This window comes from Mixophyes fleayi, chromosome 7, assembly GCF_038048845.1.
Source record: "Mixophyes fleayi isolate aMixFle1 chromosome 7, aMixFle1.hap1, whole genome shotgun sequence".
Lineage (NCBI taxonomy): Eukaryota > Metazoa > Chordata > Amphibia > Anura > Limnodynastidae > Mixophyes > Mixophyes fleayi.
In genome coordinates this window covers 74,946,003-74,968,511 of record NC_134408.1, presented here as the reverse complement: position 1 = coordinate 74,968,511, position 22,509 = coordinate 74,946,003, and the positions used below count along the sequence as shown (strand labels likewise).

General features: G+C 41.8%; 1 protein-coding gene across 1 annotated transcript in view; it reads left to right on the top strand.

Moving 5' to 3' along the window:
- Positions 1 to 22,509, top strand: part of SLC29A4 (solute carrier family 29 member 4) — a 613,917-nt gene that overhangs the window by 266,847 nt on the left and 324,561 nt on the right. The window contains exon 5 of the mRNA XM_075181351.1: positions 5,572 to 5,700. Within this exon, the coding sequence (XP_075037452.1) occupies positions 5,572 to 5,700 (129 nt within the window). The remainder of the gene's footprint in view (positions 1 to 5,571; positions 5,701 to 22,509) is intronic.

Below are 22,509 nucleotides of genomic sequence, written 5' to 3'. Positions count from 1 at the left end.
CATGCGCAGACCATCAGGATGGCGGTCGGCCGCGGTTCAGGATAGGTGCCGGCAGGAATGCTAGTGAGCCACGCACCAGCGCAGAGGCACTCACGGTCCGGTGAGTGACAGGCCAACTGTTGTGAAGGGGTTTTTCTTCGCCAGGGAAATAATTTTTCTGTCATCCACCAGTTGTTTTCTGTGGTCTTCCGGGTCTTTTGGTGTTGCTGAGCTCTCTGGTGCATTCTTTCTTTTTAAGAATGTTCCAAACAGTCGATTTGGCCACACCTAATGTTTTTGCTATCTCTCTGATGGGTTTGTTTTGATTTTTCAGCCTAATGATGGCTTGCTTCATTGATAGTGACAGCTCTTTGGATCTCATATTGAGAGTCGACAGCAACAGATTCCAAATGCAAATGTCACACCTAGAATCAACTCCAGACCTTTTACTTGCTTAATTGATGATGAAATAATGAGGGAATAGCCCACACATGTCAATGAAATAGCTTTTGAGTCGATTGTCCCATTACTTTTGGTCCCTTAAAAAGTGAGAGGCACATATAGAAACTGTTGTAATTCCTACACCGTTCACCTGATTTGGATGTAAATACCCTCAAATTAAAGCTGAAAGTCTGCAGGTAAAGCACATCTTGTTAATTTCTTTTCAAATAGACTGTGGTGGTGTATAGAGCCCAAAATATGAGAATTGTGTCGATGTCCCAATATTTATGGACTTGCCCGAAACACTTCAGAATTCATCATGCTGCTTTTGTCAGCAGTCACATCATCAATAAATACAAGGGAACCAGTTCCATTGGCAGCCATACATGTCCACGCTATGACACCACCACCACCATGCTTCACTGATGAGGTGGTATGTTTTGGATCATGAGCAGTTCCTTTCCTTCTCCATACTTTTCCCTTCCCATCACTCTGGTACAAGTTGATCTTTGTCTCATCTGTCCATAGGATGTTATTCCAGAACTGTAATGGCTTTTTTAGATGTTGTTTGCCAAACTCTAATCTGGTCTTCCTGTTTTTGTGGCTCACCAATGCTTTACATCTTGTGGTGAACGCTCTATATTCATTCTTGTGAAGTCTTCTCTAGATTGTTGACTTTGACACGTATACACCTACCTCCTGGAGAGTGTTCTTGATTTGGCCAACTCAACAAATAATTTTTCTGTCATCCACCACAGTTGTTTTCCATGGTCTTCCGGGTCTTTTGGTGTTGCTGAGCTGTCTGGTGCGTTCTTTCTTTTTAAGAATGTTCCAAACAGTTGATTTGGCCACAACTAATGTTTTTGCTATCTCTCTGATGGGTTTGTTTTGATTTTTCAGCCTAATGATGGCTTGCTTCACTGATAGTGACAGCTCTTTGCATCTCATATTGAGAGTCGACAGCAACAGATTCCAAATGCAAATGTCACACCTAGAGTCAACTCTAGACCTTTTACCTGCTTGATTGATGATGAAATAATGAGGGAATAGCCCACACATGTCCATGAAATAGCTTTTGAGTCAATTGTCCCATTACTTTTGGTCCCTTAAAAAGTGGGAGGCACATATAGAAATCGTTGTAATTCCTACACTGGTCACCTGATTTGGATGTAAATTCCCTCAAATTAAAGCTGAAAGTCTGCAGTTAAAGAACATCTTGTTTGTTTCATTTCAAATCCATTGTGGTGGTGTATAGAGCCCAAACTATGAGAATTGTGTAGATGTCCCAATATTTATGGACCTGACTGTATATCATCTATGTATTTATATTCATATATGTATTTTGGGAGCAAACATATGTTTCTCAATTTTAGACATATTATTTAACATTTTCAGAAATCCGTTAAAAAACTAAAAACGTTCTTATGGCTAGGAGTCTGTGGCCATAATGATGTGTTGATTTGCAGATTACCTTGTTTAATAACTGTTGTTTGCTACAAAAAGCAATGTGCTAATACATTTTAGGGGAACTATGTCCCAGGTGTCTGTACCTATTGTGTTGATTAGCAGATTGTTTGAGAAAAATAGTTGTTTTCCACCAAAAAACAATGCGCAAATACATGTTAGACTATCTATGGCCAGGCGTGTCAGGGACATTGCTTATTTCATTGAATATTTCATTGATGGAAAAAAAATAATTTACTTCTAAAAACAATGTTTAAATATATATGGGAATACTTTTTGGATCGTACCTTCACCTACTCCAATCCTCTGACCTTCTGTCCTCGAGAAGAACCCAAATCTAAAATAAATATAAAACACACATTAGACAAAGGCATCATTACCTAAGAGCAAATTTTTAAATGAAAGTTAACAGAGAATCAAAACCTTATTTTTTTTAAATAATTTTTAAGTACACTATTAAGATTAGTTTAACTGCTAATAACAGTTAAATACATTTTTCATATTTTAGTTTAGAAAATTACCTTCAGATTTGGCTCTTTTCTTTCCAGGTACTGCTTCCCTTGTATATCTTTTGGGGCGAGCTGGTTCTTCTGCTTCTGTTTCAAATTAAAAAACATAATTTTTTTAACATATAACAAAGTAATAAAAAAACATTTAAAACACTTGTTAAATAAAATATACCTTGTGGCATGAAAGTGGATGGTTCCAGGGTGTCCACTGTCCCTTCCACTCCATCCACAAGATCACAACTGAGATTCTGACGCAGTTTCTCCTTCCACGGAAGTGGATCCACAGTGGCTTGCCACCATTGGTGCCCATGACATGTCTTGATACTGTTGCCATCTTTGCTTTGTTGGTGCGCTTACAGTTCCGAAAGCGCTTCTGACACATTTCGACAGTTCTGGGGCAAACTCTAACAGATGTCACTTTTGTGGGAGGTTTTTTGAGCATTTGCACCCGAGTGTTTCATAGTGCTGCAGTACCCGATCGACAAAGACATCATTCTCCTCCTCCGTGAACCGCCTGGACCTTGATGCTGCTGTCCTTTCATCGTCATCTTCCTCACTCACATCTTCTGCTTGAAGATGGTTGAATGCTGCTCACAAATTGCTGTCTTCTTCGCTCTTCTTGACGCTGTTCACGAATCTCTGACCATTCCTACTAACACTTGATAACTCTTGGGTGTCCTGTGGAAAGAGAGAATCCCTATGCTCCCTAGACATAGCTGCTCTTTAAAATTTTACTAGCAAAAATATTAACTACCTAAATACACTAATTAATTTTTTAAATAATGTGTTATTTTAATATAACTACTATACTAAAAACTACTAACCTAACTGATTAATTATAAAAATATATTATTACCTTGACCTATCTACAATAGAAAAACCTATCTTTTACTACAATGCTAAAATGATTTTCCAATAGGGTAAGAAAAATACAATAAAAACAAAAAATACACTGATTTTGTGGGTATGTATTTGGTTGTATGTAATATGTGTATGTACTAATGTTTTCTTTTTAAAATAAAAGTTTTAGAAATCAATTTACATTAATAGGACTTCAGCACAAAAATACACCTAAAAATAAAAAATGGAGATAGGTATAGCTATATATAGGTATGTATGTTTGTGGGGTGTTATGTATGAACTAATATGTATGACCCTCCCTTAGGATGTAAGCTCGCTTGAGCAGGGCCCTCTTCCCTCCTGTCTCCTTACCCGTTCTTCTGCTCCGTGTCTATTTCATCTGCCTGCCTGGAGTTTCTGAAGTATTGGTACTTTTGTTTATTGTTCTGTACTGTTATACCCTGTATAGTCTACTGTTTGTACTATGTGCGGCGCTGCGGAAACCTTGTGGCGCCTAACAAATAAATGATAATAATAATAATAATATGAATTAGTGTTTTGTATTAAAATTTTATTTTAAACAAAAATGCAGTATGTATTTATTTAAACAGTATTTTGTAGTGTAATGCTAATGTATGTCATAGATATTAGGGGATAGGGAAAGTGGAAAGAGTCGCACCAATTATTACGGAGTGATAGAACCCTGGTATATTAATTTAAATCTTATATAGATATTTTTAACTCAGGGGTGCTTCGTAAACCTAAAATTAATAAATTAGAACAACTAGAAAGAGAAAAGAGGTTTAGAATATGATGCACTAATCACTCCGTATTCGCATTAATTATCCAGTAGTATGTCTAATAATTAAAACTTAACCTTTATTTTTAGGTTGATAAAATAAACAGCGAAATATATAAACAGATTAAAATAGTGAAAGTGAAATATTGTATTAAAACTGGCTATGCCTTGTATGTCTCTTGTTCTTCAAACACTAGGGGTAGAATAAAGTGCAATAAATATTGCTAATAAATAAATAATAGTGGAGAGCTTAATTCTTCTCAAATGTACAAAAACCCCTTTATTCTTCTGTAGTTGCAGTTTCAGTCTTATAATTAGATTATTGAGCAGATTATACACAGCTCCTTTTCATGTAGAATCGTATTTAATTGTATTGACACTGTAATTTAGAGCCACTTTGTGAATAGATACAAATCTGTCACTTGTTACAATTGCTATGCTAAATTGTATCAAACAGCATGAGGTCTGAGTCATCTGAGAGAGATGAGAAGTAAAAAGACAGCAGTTTATCTATTGTGCCATACGGGCTCAGAGTTTACTATCAGGGCTGTGCTTTGACAGGGTTATTTATACATGCTTCTGTGTTATGTTTAACCCGTTTTGCGTATTGTGTATATCCTCCCTGTAGAGTCCTGAGTCTTTTTCAATTATTCTAATAAAGTGCAATTAACGGCTTTAAACTAAGATCACTTAGAAAGACCACAGGGATGAATAGATTCTCAATGAAGTAGAGGCTCTAGGCTAGTATAAAATTATAAGCAATATGTCGTTTTTATGTTGGTTTATTTGGGTTAATTTGTAGATTTTATCTATATGTATTATCCCCACAGAAATAATCCGTTTGGATATTATGCCAACAAAACCACGGCAGTAGAAAAACTAGCACATCTTTCATATATCCTCATTATAAAGCTCTCAATCTTAACAATTATTGTAGTGAATACTTTTATTAGCTTTGAGCTAGAATCACTGTGTTATCCCCAACGGGACTGACCCGCTTAGATGTTAACAGAGCCACAGCAATAACTAGCAGATATTCTATTAGAGGATTACTCCGTATAAATTATCTTAAAAGGATCTGATCTTATATCTAAGCTGCAGCTGCTACTGAATCACGGTCGTGAACAAGCATATCAGCGAAACGTGCGTTGGTTTCACTGACTATGCCTATGGAAATGTCTGACCATATATATCCCACATCATTGGAGTTCTGTATGGAAGATAACGTTGGAGTCACCGCCAGATGGTTGTTTGATGTGCTGTACCCAAAGAAAGTATCTTGTAAGCTTACACCCTGCGGGGGACCCCTCCACGTGGTTATTTATATTAGTTGGCCACATAGATCACCATTGGAAGAGGGGTTTTCTCACTGGAAAATATTTCTGACATTTATCCATCTGTTGGGACTGTACTGCTCTATGTGTGTATTATTTTATGTGTTACAGCTATCCATGTATGCTGGCATTCCATTGCATGTGATCCTTCTAGCGCTGTGAGTTACACTTTTCTGTTATAAATCTGGTTATATTTAATTTGCAGGCTATCTTCTAGCTGTGGGACCACTAATCTTTATTGGAATCTGTGATATTTGGCTTGAAATATTTACCATCAAACAGTCTTATGCCATTAACCTTTTTGCTGTTGGAGTGGTGGCCTTTGGATGCACAGGTAAGTTAAATAAAGCATAAAATATACCTATATGTATTGGATGGAAACATATCTTTGTTAGGATCAGGAAAAAGTGAGACAAATCAGCTCCCAAATGTTAAGGGGAAAAAGTTTGTAAAAGCTTTCACAAGTAGAAAATGGGGCAATTAATCATAGGGTATCAGATTTGGCTATCCCTGTCTTCCAGTAGGCACAGTTATTTAAAATTTTACATTTTAGAGCCTTGGGTAAGAGAGACACCTGGAGCCACGCATCCCGCAGCTGTCACTGAATATTGACGTCAGTGACAAGCTGCTGCGGGAGAGAGGAGTCTGCTGGGTCCCGGCGCCCGACGGATTGGTAAGTTTCTGTTCTTTATTTTTTTTATGGCTGGCCCGCGGCACCCCAGTGACAGCGCCACGGCACCCCTGGGAGCCGCGGCGCACACTTTGGGAACCGCCGGCATAGTGGTTTTAAGTCAGAGAAACAAAAATGTAAATAAATTCTTATACCTTTTTAAAGAAAAAACACCTCTCTATTAAAGGTGAATGTTTACTGTAGAAAAACATAAAATTGCCAACATGCCATTCTACCCAAAATATTAACAAGCATACCAGCATCAGCTAGCTACATTCTCTCAGCTAGAGCCCAGCACCTGCAATCTACACTGTCATCATCTTCCCACAATAATAATTCAAGCTCACTGGAATCCATCATTACAGAAGTGCCTGTACTTTGATATAATTGCCGTTAATGCCCTTCCTCGTGGAATGTGTAGTTAATTTTTACATTCACAGAGCTGTCACGATTTTTGGTCAATTCTTTTAGACCAGACCAAATGTCAAAATGTTGTTCTGACTCATCTGCATCACCACTAGGTGTCTTGGGAAAGCTATGTTTTTTCCTAGCAGCAGTTGTCAAAGAAACTGAGGGAGGAAACATCATTGTGTCATTTACCACTACAGCTGTCAGCTTGCTGACCAGGAGCTCATTGCATCTCTTGAGATCTGGCTCAGTTGGAAAGAAAGAGAAGACAGATTTTAAACCTAGACTCATGCACGGTTGCCAAAATGTAGTGATCCGATTTCAAGATGTTGATAACTCTCGGATCCTGGCGAAGCGAATAAAGTACTTAGTTAACAGAATTGCTATTTTTCTTGCAGCTGCTGCAATCTCCTACAAGCTGTTGCAGAATGCCAAAAATGACCCAAATTATTTCAGGACACAGACTGCATCTCTTGCATGTCACTGTCATTTTTTAAAAAGCTCTGTACCACAAAGTTGATTGTGTGAGCAAAACAGGGAATGTGATGGAATTCTCCCCACTGTAATGCTCTCACAATATTGAGATATCCCCCTCATCCTGTTGCAAATACAAAGTTGTATCTTACATTTGTGTATCACCGGCTTCACCTTGCAAGTTTCCCTTTACAAGGCAGCACCGCTTTAAATTTTAGCTGTCATCTCGCCGAACTTCCGCAAGTTGAAGAAACCGGAGTATGATACATTTACCCCCTGCTCTGATCTAAAAGAATTGCCCAAAAATTGTGGCACCTCTGCCTTAACTTCACCTGATCCTACTACACATCCAAAGAATGGTGGAGGATTATTTTAACGATAGCATAGATATAGACACACATCAGACAGTCCCTTTACATACTGGGAGGAACTTGATGGACTGGTGTCTTTTATCAACCTCATCAACTAATCAAAAAAAGGCAATTTGGATACCCATGTACAAGCTCGCTTTGCAATACCTAAGCTCTCAAGTGTGTACTTGGAAAGAGTTTTCAACACAACTGGGAACCTTGTCAGCAATCGGTGTAGAAGGCTACTTCGTAAAAATGAGGGAAAGATAATGCTCATCAAAATGAACTACAAATTCCACGAAGAAGGCCTTTACCGGCAATTACATCAAGGTACAGAGACTTCTGTAATGGTGGATTCCAGCAAGGATGAATTAGTATTGTGTGAGGATGATGTACACACTGATGAGGGTGAGGTTGATGACAGTGTAGATTGCAGGTGCTGGGATCTAACTGAGAGAAGGAAGCTAGCTGATGCTGGAATGCTTATTAATATTTTGGGTATAATGGCATGTTGCCAATTTTATGTTTTTCTACAGTAGTTTCACCTTTATTAGAGATGTGTTTTTTTCTTTAAAAGAGTAAAATCTTTTTTTTTCACATTTTTGTTTGTTACATTTATGTTACAGAGACTTCTGTAATGGTGGATTCCTGCGTGGATGAATTAATATTGTGCAAGGATGATGTATACACTGATGAGGATAAGGATGAGGCTGAACATGATGACAATATCTTGCCACTATAGAGTTCATTGACAGTTCAACTGTTAGCTTAGCTGCCTTAAGCCCATTGTTAGCTTGTTTTATGAGGTGCCCAAACAATCCACAAAAGTGACACTCCTTGTCGCTGAAGTGCTTGGTTTGTTAAACTGTGCATGTCCGTTTTAAGATCCAAAATAAGGGTGGATGGGAGGGTCCAAGGACAATTCCATTTTGCACCACTTTTGTTTCCTGGCACTGACAATGTTTTCTAGATGTGATATAAACTACTGTGTGTTTGTGCCATTGCTCTAACCAGCCTCTTGCTGCAGTCTTACAGTTCATTGACAGCACTGTTAGCTTAGCTGCCTTAAGCCCATTGTTAGCTTGTTTTGTGGGGCACAAACAAACCAAGCACTTCACACTAAAGTGGCACTCCTTGTCACTGAAGTGCTTATTTTGTTAAACTGTACCTGCCTGTTTTTGTGTGAGTTTGTTAAAGCTTTTTAACATATGGGTGAGTGGGAGGTCCCAAGGAAAATTCCATCTTGCACCACTTTTCTTTTTTGCCACTGCGGTGTGGCAATGTTTCTTAGATGTGCTATGAACTGCTGTGTGCTTTTGTAGTTGCTCTGTCGCTTAGTATCCAGCCAGCTGGCTGCAGTCTTTATCCGAAAGTGTATGAAAATAATATTGTGACCTAAGGTGCTAACAACTGACTGGAAATGACTGGAAATTAGTGTTATTAGAGTTAATAGTAATGTAGGAATAAAAAAGAGCCAAATTATGTGATTTTAGCATATTTTAGCAATTGTTCAAAAAAAACCAGATCCAAAACCAAAACACGTGAGGACAGTTTTGTCAAAACCAAAACATAAACTTAATCCAGATCTAAAACCAAAACATGGGGGTCAGTCAACATCTCTATTAAAAACGAGCCTCAGAGAACAGCAAATAGGCATTTACATCTGAGTAAATCTGGTATTATCACAGTATTTACATCTAATAGATAAGCTGCATTCACTACCTAGTGATAGCTGAAGTTAGGCTGGCATTGAAATCTAGATCTCTGCCCCTGACTGGAAAGGGACAATCAGTCCCTAGAGTACTGGAAAGGGACAATCAGTCCCTAGAGTACTGCCTTTGCCCTGATCTACCTCTCCATTTCTTGGGGAGCTGTGTGCCTGCCAAAAGCAGAGTGACAGTGACTACTTGCTGGTAGCCTCAAAGGAGAGAGGGGGAGAAGCTTGGATAGATAGACAACAGTCCCTGGTCCCTGAAAGTGACTAGGATACTGGTGATGTGTTTTTACCCTGTATGTTGTCTGTGCCAGACTGTAGTGTAATTTGTTGCAAGTTATTGTTTAAATAATATTATTGATGTTTGGTGTTACCATTTTATTAAATAAACCTATTTATTTTATTTTGGATATTTGCCTGGGTGATTTTGAACCTTGGATAGGTACCGGGCAGACCAGCTCAGCGGCACAGAGGGTTACATTAAACCCGGTATTATTACAATATTTACATCTAATAAATAAGCTTCATTCCCCACAAACCAGCCCTGAAATTAATAGCACCAATGTTTAATAATTAGGCCTCACTCCCTCTAACCAGCCCGACATTTTCCCATTATCTCCAATTCCCAGGTTCCTGAATCCCCTACTCCCGTTTTTCTCTTTCTCACCCTCTTGTTCTCTTCAGATCCCCTGTTCTCTCCAGACCCCCACCCCTCAGTAGCTTATTTAATCTAGGACTCCTCTCAGTTTCCCTTCTTCTCTCTGCTTATTCTCTTTGCTGACTCCCCTCAGCTGCTCTCCACTGACAGTGTTGTGATATCATTAGTTTACGTTGTGTGCGTCTCTCCATGGTCGAGGCTCTTTGTCTAGGAGCTGGGCAGGTGTTGACCTGTGGTACCTCATGTATTCTGCAGTATGCCAAGCCTGGGACAAATAACTGGGGGCCTTTGTAGTGTCCGCACCGCCCTGCATCTTGGTAACAATAGCTTAACTTGGCATAGTACCTGTAAGGTTTTATGTAGGGCTCATGTTATTGAGTGCCATTGTTGGGCACACCCTCTAAGCAACTCATATGCAGTTACGCAGACAGTGCCCATTGAGGCACATAAATGACAATTGAATGGATGGACGTATGCCTAAGAAGCCAGCAAATAGTTAAGACTCTCACAAAATCTCTCTCTATGAGGGTCCCCTGGAATGTTTAAATTATTTTTCCTACGATACTGGAAAATAGGTTTTTATGAAGATCTAGAATAATTAATAAATATAAGAATTTGTAATGTGATACTGGTTTGATCATTTCTGTAATTCCATATGGTTCAATGTATTGACAAGTTTATTACCTGAAGGAAGGTAAAGTTAAATATATATATATATATCTCCAATCAACCCAGAAATGTGCGCAGCCAAACCTCACAGAGGTGTTCTGAGGCAACATTTATCAGCAGAGTAGTAGTAGTTGTGAAAAATGTACGTCTTGCAAAATTAGTTTCATATGGGAAACTGTAGATTCTGCTTCTGGAACATCCAATGAAGAGAGCAGTATAAAGGAAAAGGAACTTGGAGGCCTGCCATTAATACATAAAAAATGAGATGCCTCCATACAGGTATGTTGATACTTGCTGTGACCAAATTTTTCCCAGGACAAGAAATTTGAGGATTCCAGTTGAGGATCCCACACATAGCACTTCAAATACAGTTATATATTGCTTGCTGCATTATATCTGCCCATTACTTTAGAATGAAATAAGGAAGAAAGTTATTTGATTCTTAAGATTTCACCCGGCCTTCCAATATTTTTATATGAATTTATTTTTTCCGTCTCAAATATCATGAGTTACCTGTCAGCAGGGGTGTATAGGCCATATACTATACTGGGAGTTTTCCTGGTAGGACAATAATGTAATGGGGCATTTGGGGGCAGGGCTGGTCTCATGCTCAATTATTTGGGCACGTATCGGAAACAGGCTAGACAGTGCGCTGCTAGAGTCATCATGCAGCATTTTACAAAGGCACTACAGCCACTGTGCACATGTGCAATTCTACCCTCATGTCTCCCTCCCTTACATTTCTCTCCTCCTATCACTGGCTGCTTTTGAAGAAATTAAGGAGTAGCCTCATCTGAAGAAGTGACGTGGCCTGCAACTGTTCCATGTAAGCCAGCTTTGACTTACCATTTCCTTTCCTGCCCACCCAACTCCATTTTCCCTTTCATGATAGTCTCACCATCTGATTATGTATGCGTCTGACCCCCCCATTCTTTCTGTCTCTGTCATCACCTATATCTGCAACCTATGTGTGTGTGCCTGTTCCCCAATTTATATATGACCGTGGAAAAGAGGTGGTGCATACTTTCTTTATCTCAGAATAATATCAGTCTTAAAAGTGATTCTTTGCTATATTGACAGCAACAGCGGAATAGTTTAACATACCACAACGAAGAAACATATGTTACACTCATCTTCTATTCCACAGGCTGGATATTTGTGACTGACTATATCTCGTTGGTGTAATTCCACACTGCAAAGAGCAATATATCACAAAACAACCGGGAGTGGATTGTCAATATCACATGAATACAATACTATAAGTCCTATATATATTCTGGGACTATAGAATGTTCTGTCGAAATTTTATGTCATATGCAGAGCTTTCTTTACACTGTTTATGAATATATTTACAAGATATCTGCATTTATATATAAGATCAATGTATTTTAATAAATTTGATGGGAAGTAAGAAGACTAGCGCCCCCTTGTGTATATGTATGGTGTTTTAAAAGAAAGAGACCTAGGGGTAAATGTATCAAGCTGAGAGTTTTCCCGGCGGGTTTGAAAAGTGGAGATGTTGCCCATAGCAACCAATCAGATTCTAGCTATCATTTTGTAGAATGTACTAAATAAATGATAGCTAGAATCTGATTGGTTTTTCAAACCCACCGGAAAACTCTCAGCTTGATACATTTACCCCCTATAGTCCTTCTAATATATATAACTGTATTCAATTAAACAAAGATTGTGAAACACATGTGAGACGCTGTTCTAAGTTTTTGCTCAGAAACACCTGAGATGTACTTAGAAACCCAGAGTCTCAGGGTGTAACTCTGTCAATTCCCATATATAAACATGTAAAAATAATCAGAATATATACTGTAACAAGACTCTTAAATTGAATTCATTATCATTTATTACAGTGTACAATCACTCCTGATTTAGGTTCTCCCAATGCTTTATATTATTTTTTTTTAGTTATAATTATGTACCTAGGAGGAGGTTCACATGAATACTTTGGTATTTGGGCAAAATGATTTTTTTTAATAACGATTTGAAAACATTTCTTAAGAAGTAAAATGTTAATTATAAAATTAATTTCTTATTACTAGACAGTAACCACTAAAGAGCCAAGTATGATTCAATCAATATATTTATTATAAAGGTAACATATAATAATAATATGTGGTGAGGTTTCTCGGATAATTGTCCCAACAGGCAGACAAAATAAAATATTAATACCAAAATCGAGTGCAGAAATTAAAACGGGATGTTCCAAATTCAAAGCATGGTTCAAAATATGATGCATTTTATTAGAATTCAAATATTGTTTTATTCTTTATGTAAAAATAAGACAGGGCACCCAAAGGTGAAGTACTTTCTCAATAATTTTCTCACCAATTCCAGTGTATAAATGTACCATATATATTCTCTAGATTAGTTTTCTTTCTATTCTCCATTTTTAACTCCACCTTTACTCAAATTCATACTGGTTTCTTTAAACTGTTTTTAAACTAATCACTAAAAAAAGTGATTAGTATTATAATTATCATTTATTTATAATGTGCCTTCAAAATGATAGCTAGAATCTGATTAGTTGCCATAGGCAAGATCTCCACTTTACAAACCTGCTGAAAATTTGCAGCTTGCTACATTTACCCCCAGGAGTTAATTCTGATTTCAGTTATAATAGGAAAATGTACATGGATTCAGTATGTTTATGAAGAAACCATCTGCAAAGAGCACAGGCTTCATGTTCTTTGATATTGGTCTGAGGTTAACAATAAAGCTGAAACATAAAAAGTTTTTCCTGGTGAGGATTACATTTATTGGCTGTCTTACTCAAGGTTCCTATGATCAGTATGTACTGTGAACACTCCCTCCAACCGGTGTCTACACTTATAACAGGCTCATTTGACAGCTAATTATTCATAAGTGTCTATATCATGGTTGACTTCTGAACAGGAGAACTTCCCGGAAAAATATAAGGACGGAATTATTTAGAATTACCAGAATACAAAAAAACTACGACCACAGTTCCAATTTCCGAAGCATGATCTTCTACAATGAAATGGTATTGTATGTGTATGTGCTGAAGAGTAAGGGCTGAGAGAGATTCTGGGGACGACAGCGAGGACATGGTCCCTTTTTTAATCAAGTCAGTAGTAGATGCAATCCTAATGAAAGGTCCTCAATAAATTGTCTATAGTAGTTTAAAAATCCAAGCAATCTTTGCACAGATTTTAGTTTCTGAGGCTGAGCAGACTACAATTGCTTATAGGTTTGATTATACCCACCACGGAGGCAATGAGTCTAATGAGGCGAAGGTTCCACCACAAGGAGGTTTGGGCTTCGCTGCTTACACCCCGCAGGTCACTGTTCTTTGGATAGGTACCAGGCGAGATTGACAGGAGAAAATGTTATTAGGACGAGGAGAGAACATAATAGGAATGGACACAGTATATCAGGTTACCAGAATTAGAAGAGAAGCATATAGCGCTGGATACCAGGATCTAGTGAATAGGAACGAATACAGGATACTAGGTGTGACAGGATGGACCACTTATATCACCCTATCTGTTGCATTGCTGGGGACCGGTTGGGCTTGCCTTGCCACCATCCCCTTTTTATTTATCCCAAATGCGCCCTCTAGCCACAGTAGGAGGGGCTTTTGCTTCTACCACTAGGCTCCTTAGCGGCACCTAGAACCGCGGCCATCTGGGTAACTCTCACTGCTAGTGTACTCCCTTGATGGTACACCTATGCTGGTACCCTTGACTTCTTTCCTTCAGATGAGGGTTGCTATGAATGGTTCCGACTAGCCTATCACACTGGCCAGAGCTGCAGGTAGCAGGCAAAGTGTTGTTACTGAAATGCTGGGTCTCAACCTCAGAACAGCCTGAGCCGTATAACGGATTAGATTTGTTCTAATCTGCAAGTCACAAGAATTATAGCAGGAAAGTAGGCGTCAAAGTGGGTTACTTAAGCAGTGATGTTTATTAACTCAGGAAGTCCTGAAAAGGATAGTTACACTATTAGGTACTAGTGATCACCAGAAAGTACAAATGGTGTAATACATTTCAGTGTAAAAGAGGTCTCTTTGTATACAGTTTTGGAGACTAGCTTGACAGAAAGTAATCCAGCCTCCTGCACCTTTAACTAATTTGGACTGATTCATGCAGCCTGCATGTGAATCAGCCCACTGGGGTTAACACCTTTTAACATTGAAGCTAGTGGCAGGGGGGGTGTAATTTCCCTCTGTCAACAATCTGCCAGGGAGAGGGGGGCTCAGCCCACTCTCCTCCCTTGTGCCAGATTGTCTGAAGCGAGAGATTTGTCTTTTAAATCTCCCACCTAAAACTACTTCCAGGAACCCAGTACCGAGGTCTGGCTCTCTCCCGTGGCCAAAAATAGTCCCAGGGGAAAGCAGCCAGATCCCGGGGCAGCAGTCTTTCAGCTCCAGCATGCGGCTTAGCTTCCTGGGTCCCCCAGGAGGCGCTGCACCTCCTAGATCTATTTGATTCCAGGAGGCTCCTGTAAAAGTTCCTCCGGCAGCCACTGAAAGCTTAACTGAAGGATCCAGGGCTGCTGGACCACGATAAGGTAAGTGCCTTTATTACTACACATTGTTATGACAACCAGTGCGGCATAAACTTATAGAACAGGTGATGAGGTCTTCACCTATAGCAGCCGCCTTTCCCGTAGAGACTGGTTACGCTCACAGGTACTCAGATGCCCCCAGGTCTTAAACTCTAAGTAGCATAAGTTTATACTCACAAGGCTGCGCACAGGTACACGGAACGGAGGCAGGCCAGCGATCTTGCAGACTGGATGGAGTGCCAGAGGCGATATCAGGTTCCAGCAGGGTCGGGGCCACAGGAAAAGGTTCAGATCCAGGGACAGGCGATAGGTCAAGGTCACAGGCAAAGGTTCACGATCCAGGGACAAGCATTAGGTCATACACAGAAAATCCAATCAAAGGTACACAGCAGCAAGGTACAGGAGCAGGCTATACACTGGGACACAGAACTTTAACCGGCAGGGAGGCCTATAAACAGGCACTGGCCAATGGGGGCAAGGAACTAATCAGCCCTAAGGGCTGTCATAACAAACTACACCTGAAGAGTAGCGCGCGCGCCCAGCTGCACCTAATGCCGGGACACGGCACTATCAGTTGCAGCGTCCCGACCGTTGCCTAGGCACAGGACACAGGTGAGTGAGTCACGGTGGCTGGGCACCGCCACGGCCCGTAACAGTACCCCCCCATTGAGGAGAGGTCAAGGAAACCCGACATCCAGGCTTTCCCGGGAACCGTTTAAAGAATTCCTTGAGGAGTCTGTCAGCGTGCAGGCGTCTCTGGGGGACCCAAGAGCGTTCTTCTGGGCCATAGCCCTTCCAATGGACCAGAAAATGGGTTTGTCCCTGAACTTGTCTTGGAGTCGAGAATATTCTCCACAAAAAATTCATGAGAACCATGCAATTTGACTGGTTGAGGTTTTGATGGTCTATGAGTTTGAAATCTGGATGATGAGACAACAGGTTTCCAAAGGGAACAGTGGAATGTATTAGGGATTCTTAATGAGGGTGGAAGCTTGAGCCTCAAAGCAACCGGGTTGACTTTCTTAATAATGGAGAAGGGTCCAATGAACCTAGGGCCCAATTTCTTGCAGGGTTGTTTGATCCTTATATTGCGTGTTGAGAGCCAGACTTCGTCTCCTACTTTAAAAGAACATCTCCTGCAATGACGATCTGCAAAAAATTTTGCTCAAGAGGAGGCCTGAAGCAGAGCGGAACGGACCTTCTTCCAAATAATTCTAAGACGAGAGACAGTGGGACGTATACCAGAGGAACCAGATGAATTGATCTCAGAAAGGGAATTAGCCCTAGGATGAAAGCCAAAATTACAGTAAAATGGAGAAATGCGGGTGGAAAAATGACAGGAATTATTGTAAGCAAATTCAGCCTATGGGAGTAACGAAATAGATTACAGGGAAGGGAAGCGCACTACAGGATAAATAGGTCAGCAGCGGAATATCAGGGAAGTCTAACCTGTCAACATATAAATACACAGAAATATTCTGCGCTAGACCTAAATAATGGTTGTGGGTTGATATGATTGGAGGAAGCACGTGTCGTGACAAGATACTTTTATAAGCACATAAATACATAAAAATACACAGTGATTGATAAAATAGTTGTAGACTAGTATAAATTTACACACATGGATGTAAACATTGATTTCTGTAAAAACGCATACATTGCTGTAAACCATTCAATTATTCTAACATTTTGGCATTCTTGTTTGAATAAAAGTGGTTCATAAAGTAAAATAAAGTTAAAATAAAGTAAAGTGAAGTAGTCCAACCATAAAGGTACACTGATGTGTAACTTAATAGAAATACAGGCTAAATAGTTCAATTGCAGATGATATGGCAAATGTCCTGATAATTTTGCAGTCCAGCTTGTCCTGGCTATTATATAGTGGAAAAAACTGATCGAATATAGCGACCAGTATACTTGCGCTTGGTAGCGTTAGGGGTGAATCGACGAGTCCAGACAGGTCCAGATGTCGTCCTTCTCTGCGGGTGAGTGTCCTTAGTAGGGAGTATAGATGGTACACTATCGCGGAGGATTACGGAGGTCTGCTGAGGGACGGTGATCCAACCGCCCAGTGTACTGTTGGCGTGCGTTCCACCTTGGAGCGCACTACTACCGGATATGACAAACCGGATGTGGAAAGACTGGATGTAGCTCGTGATTGGCCGACGCGTTTCGTCACAGAAGTGACTTTTTCAAGGCTGTCCTTACACGTGCTTCCTCCAATCATATCAACCCACAACCATTATTTAGGTCTAACGCAGAATATTTCTGTGTATTTATATGGGAGTAACGAAGACCAGTTGCTATGAAATTTGGAAATGTATAGTCAAAGGAATTGTTCCAGAGACTGGTTGACTCTTTCAGTCTGGCCGTTTGACTGTGGATGATAGGCAGATGATAGACTGATGTTGATGCCAAGGTGGGTGCAGAAGGATCTCCAAAATTGGGCAATGAATTGAGACCCGTGGTCCGAAACAATATCCTCCGGCAACCCGTGAAGACGAAAGACATGGTGTATGAATAATGATGCCAGGTTCTGGGCATTAGGCAGCCCTGCCAACGAAATAAAGTGGGCCATTTTGCTAAACCGATCAACCACCACCCAAATAGTACTATGACCAGATGAGCAGGGTAGATCCACAATGAAATCCATTGAGAGATGTGACCAAGGTTTAGTTGGAGTAGGCAAGGGCATGAGTTGACCCGATGGACAACCTCTGGCAGGCTTGTTCCTGGCACAATCCTTACAGGAGAGGACGAATTCTCTGATGTCAGCAGATAAGGTGGGCCACCAAACAATGCAGAAGAATTTCAGTGGTCTTGAAAATGGATGACCAGCACTTTTATTTTCATGGGCTTCAGACAACACAGGTTTTCTGAGGTGAATAGGCACAAACAACTTGCCCAACGGTGTCTCGGGAAGAGCAATTCTCTGGAACTGGCGGAGAGCAACCCCTAGATCCTGGGTCAGCCATGCATGGATAGAAGCTGGAGAAATGATAGGAACAGCAGGCGGAGCGTGAAAAGAAATGAAACTTCGGGAGAGAGCGTCCGCTTTAATATTCTTGGAGCCCGGTCTGTATGAGATCATAAACTTAAAACGAGTAAAAAAACAATGCCCATCGTGCTTGCCTAGAATTTAAGGGTTTAGCAGATTCAATGAATAGTAGATTTTTTGATCCGTGAGTACAGAGATGAGATGGACTGCACCTTCTAGCCAGTGTCGCCATTCCGCAAATACCCATTTTATGGCTAAGAGTTCACGATTGCCCACGTCGTAATTCATCTTAGCAGAAGAGAATTTCCGTGAAAAGTAGGCACATGGATGTAATTTGTGGTCTTGAGGATCCCTCTGGAACAGAACAGCACCTGCGCCGATATCAGAGGCGTCTACTTCAATGACAAAAGGTAATTCCGGATTGGGGTGTCTCAAGACTGGAGCAGAGGCAAAAGCTGATTTTAAGGCTTCAAAAGAGGTTATGGCATCAAGGGTCCAATTGGTGGCGTCAGCCCCTTTCCGGGTTAAAGCAGTAATAGGAGCGACTAGATTTGAAAAGCAATGAATGAATATCCGGTAATAATTTGCGAAGCCCAAAAATCTCTGGATGGCCTTCAGATTCGTTGGGTGCACCCATTCCAAGATTGTTTGAACCTTGCTAGGATCCATTAAGAACTCATCCATAGAGATAATGTATCCGAGGAAAGAAACTTTCTGGACCTCAAATTCACACTTCTCGGGGGCGTGGCTTGGACGCCATATCGGGAAGTTTACACGCAGTGGAGCTCCGCTCAAAACTACACCAAATCCCCTAAATACTTGTAGCTAACTTTGGCACAACCTGCTGGAAAGTGGGGCTGAATATCCCAGGCACTCCAGGAGACTTTTAGTTTGCCACTAAACGCAGCACGGACCGCCCAAATAGCCGGCGGAGAGTGCGGCCTGCCCCGTTCTCCGACCATAGGGCCCCCTGCCGAGTGCTACTGAGGCAACGCTGAGAGAAGGGCCAGTTGAGACACATCTCCACTTCAGCGGTCCCCTGCGCCCCCCGCCCACCTGGCACCCTCCTCACACAACAGCTCCTCGCGGACCCACGCGGTGGATTGGACACTCAGCGCTCCAGGAGGGGTCTAAATCAGCCTGGAACGGTGGTCTGGCTGCTACACTCGCAATCCGAGACCCCATACTGCCGCGATCTACAGTGCCGCCGATGCCCCTTCTCCCCTAACTTCCGGCCCGGCAACCAGCTCCCGGTCAGCCGCGCTGCCCAGGGTGAATGGAGAGATCTGGCTGCTGAAACTAAGAGGCACAGTGCGCTAACCACGCTGAAGGGGGATAACACCGCCGACAAGATCAACTGTGGCATCCGATCTCCCGGGCACTGAAACAGTTTGCACCACACATCTGCCTATCTCTGCCCCGGAGCAGCAGGTGACGGCGCCGCTGCACGCTCATTGTGACCCTGTACAGGTCAGTACTGCAGCCTTCACTTGCTACACCAGCTGGAGTGTCTGCTTAGAATAACCCCCCCTGCTGATCTCCCTACTTCCGATTAGTATCCCCTGCAAAGTAGTGGCTCAGACTTACTGTGGTCCCAAACTGCTGCAATCAGCAGAGGTAAAAGAGTTTCACATATTGAGAGATCAATACCAGCCAGAAACAGCTCTCGGTTGGCCTCTCTAGATCGCCTCTGCTTTATTCACCTGTGGAATAAATCTGCCCTCTGGTGGTGGCTTATAAATACTACATCTACTGCTCATTGCTGCTGCAACTATTTTCACCCAGCTTATACTTACCTGAAGGTTCAGCGAGGCAAGAAATTGATGCTCAACGGTCAAGAGTACGCTAACTGCTACCCTCTATAACAATCATCAACCCTTGTCGCTATCTAGTCTACCCGACTGGCAGGGTTTTTCTATATTAACACCCATCTACTGGCCTTCATCCGGTCGCTGAATATGTGACCTCTTCCATTCAGCCTGGACCGGGACTGACCCCTATAATACTGACCAATGTAAAGGTGCGTCCCTCTGACGTCTCCTTTCCTCATCCCAGCCTTCCTTTGCCTCCTCCACCCTTCTTAATTGGCCGACGGCTCCCAGCCTTTTCGTCATGTCCAACAAGCCAAAGAAAGTGACCCCCGGGTCCTCTACTAACATTTTTGGTTCAAAGAATAAACCGTCTTCCCCGTCTTCCCCGTCTTCGACTCGTACAGAAGCGCCTGGTTCCCAGACGCTCCCTGAAGCTGAGCTGGACCCACAGATCCTAACCATAATGACCAGTCTACTAGAAGGAGTCAAGCAAGCATTCCAGTAAGAACTCTCCAAAGTTGTTAATGACTTTAAAACCGAACTAACTTCACTGGGCAACAGATCTGAGGCAAAAACGGACGATCTCTGCCGCTCACAAACCACGATGGATAACGAACTTACCCGCCTTTGTGACGAAGTTGAGACTCTCAAGGAACAGCAGGAGGACTCTGAGAACCGATCTCGTCGTAACAATATTCGTATCCGAAATGTTGCTGAAGAAATTTCTCCGGCTGATCTTCATGTTTTTCTTAAAGACCTTTTTCAACATATCCTTCCGGAGCTTTCTGACTCTGACTGTTTGATGGATCGTGCTCATAGGGCTCTTTGGGCCCGTCCTGCCAATGGCCTGCCTCCTCGAGACATTATCGTGCGCCTGCACTATTTCCGCACAAGGGACCGAAACCTATTTGCGACTAGAGATCAATCTGCTCTCTCTTTCCGGAACATGGACATCCAGCTGTTTCAGGATCTTGCTCCCTCCACAATTCAGAAACGGAGAAACTTGCAGCCTGTTACTAGGATTCTGCGACAACACAATTTACGGTATCGCTGGTGCTCCTCGTTCCAACTTCAGGTGTTTGCAACCAACTCATCTTACTACATTAAAACGGTGGATCATGGACAGGATCTATTGGCGAAACTGGACATCCTTCCCGTAACAACTGCCTCGCAGACTGGCTCTCCGAAGGCCCAACGTTCAGCCCCTCCACAACCAGATTGGTCCCGTTCCTCCCGTCGCAAAGTCCGAGACACCGCACCACCATGACATGTCTATTATCGTTACTGATCATTTTCTCTGCTAATGTTTCATCCCCACAGGTGGACTTCCCATACGGGTTGGAGCTCGGAGCTCCTTGTCTTTATCTATAGATATATTAGCTTTTCTATGTCACCCGTTTATTAGTAAAGTTTTACTCTTGGTAGGGTGATCCCTGCTCTCTCTTCTCTCCCATAGGACTGCTATTACTATGCAGAAATTACAGCAACGGTACTACGATAAAGCTGACAAAGCAGATTCTGTGCTAGCCAGAAAACTTCGTAAGAAGATGGCTCTAGGTCACATCGATAAAATTTACGACTCACAAGCGAGCAGAGTTACATACGACCCCAAGGAGATAGTCCAGACGTTTCAGGAATTTTATTCCTCCCTGTCACTGGCACTAGGAGTTTTACCCAGAATTCACCAGGTGTAGCTACACTTACTAGAGGTGCGGACCTCTGGGTAGTGTGGGAAATCAGTGGAACCATACAATAGAATAGAGGAAAGGAATGTCAATAGTATAAATGCCGAGTCTTGGCACCGTGGAACTGTGATGGTACAGCAGATTAATAAGCAGGATCCAATGAGAAAAGAGTCCAAGTGCCTTAGCACGCATATAGCATATAGCAGGCCAGTACTTGATAACTGGATAACATTAGGCAAAGACCGAACAACAATGCAGTAGAAGAGTCAACGACTTGCAGCTATAATACAGAGACACTTGTAGACTTTAGTCCAACTAATAGGTACCATACTGAGTATTAGCTATATCACAAGGAGACATGAGTGGTCTACAGCTGGTAGGTTTCACCACAGATATGTAGAGAAGACTTGTCCAGCGCAGGTATGTAACAGAATAGCGTGAGTGGTCCGCAGTTGGCAGTTTACACCACCGATGAGAAGAGAAGACTTGTCCAGGTGCAGGCATATAACGGGGTAGCGTGAGTGGTCTGCAATTGGCAAGTTTTATCACTGATGTGTAGAGAAGTCTTGTCCTAGCACAGGCAGGTAACCGGATGACGTGAGTGGTCTGCAATTGGCAAGTTGTACCACTGATGTGAAGAGAGGACTTGTCCAGGTGCAGGCATGTAACGGAGTAACGTGAATGGTCTGCAATTGGCAAGTTTTACCACTGATGTATAGAGGAGACTTGTCCAGGTGCAGGCATGTAACGGAGTAACGTGAGTGGTCTGCAATTGGCAAGTTTTACCACTGATGTATAGAGGAGACTTGTCCAGGTGCAGGCATGTAACGAAGTAGCGTGAGTGGTGTGCAATTAGTAAGTTTTACCACTGAAGTATAGAGGAGACTTGTCCAGGTGCAGGCATGTAAATGGAATATCGAGAGTAGTCTGCAGCGGGTAAGTTCTACTACTGATGTGAAGAGGAGACTTGTCCAGGTGCAGGCATGCAAATGGAATAGCGAGAGTAGTCTTGCAGCGGGTGAGTTCTACTACTGATGTGAAGAGGAGACTTGTCCACAGCAAACGGATAACACGAGCAGAAACAGGAAACACCTCAGAGTCTCAAGGGAATGAGAACCAAGAACAGGCAAAGGTAATAGGGCAACAGGTGCCTTAAGTACTGAG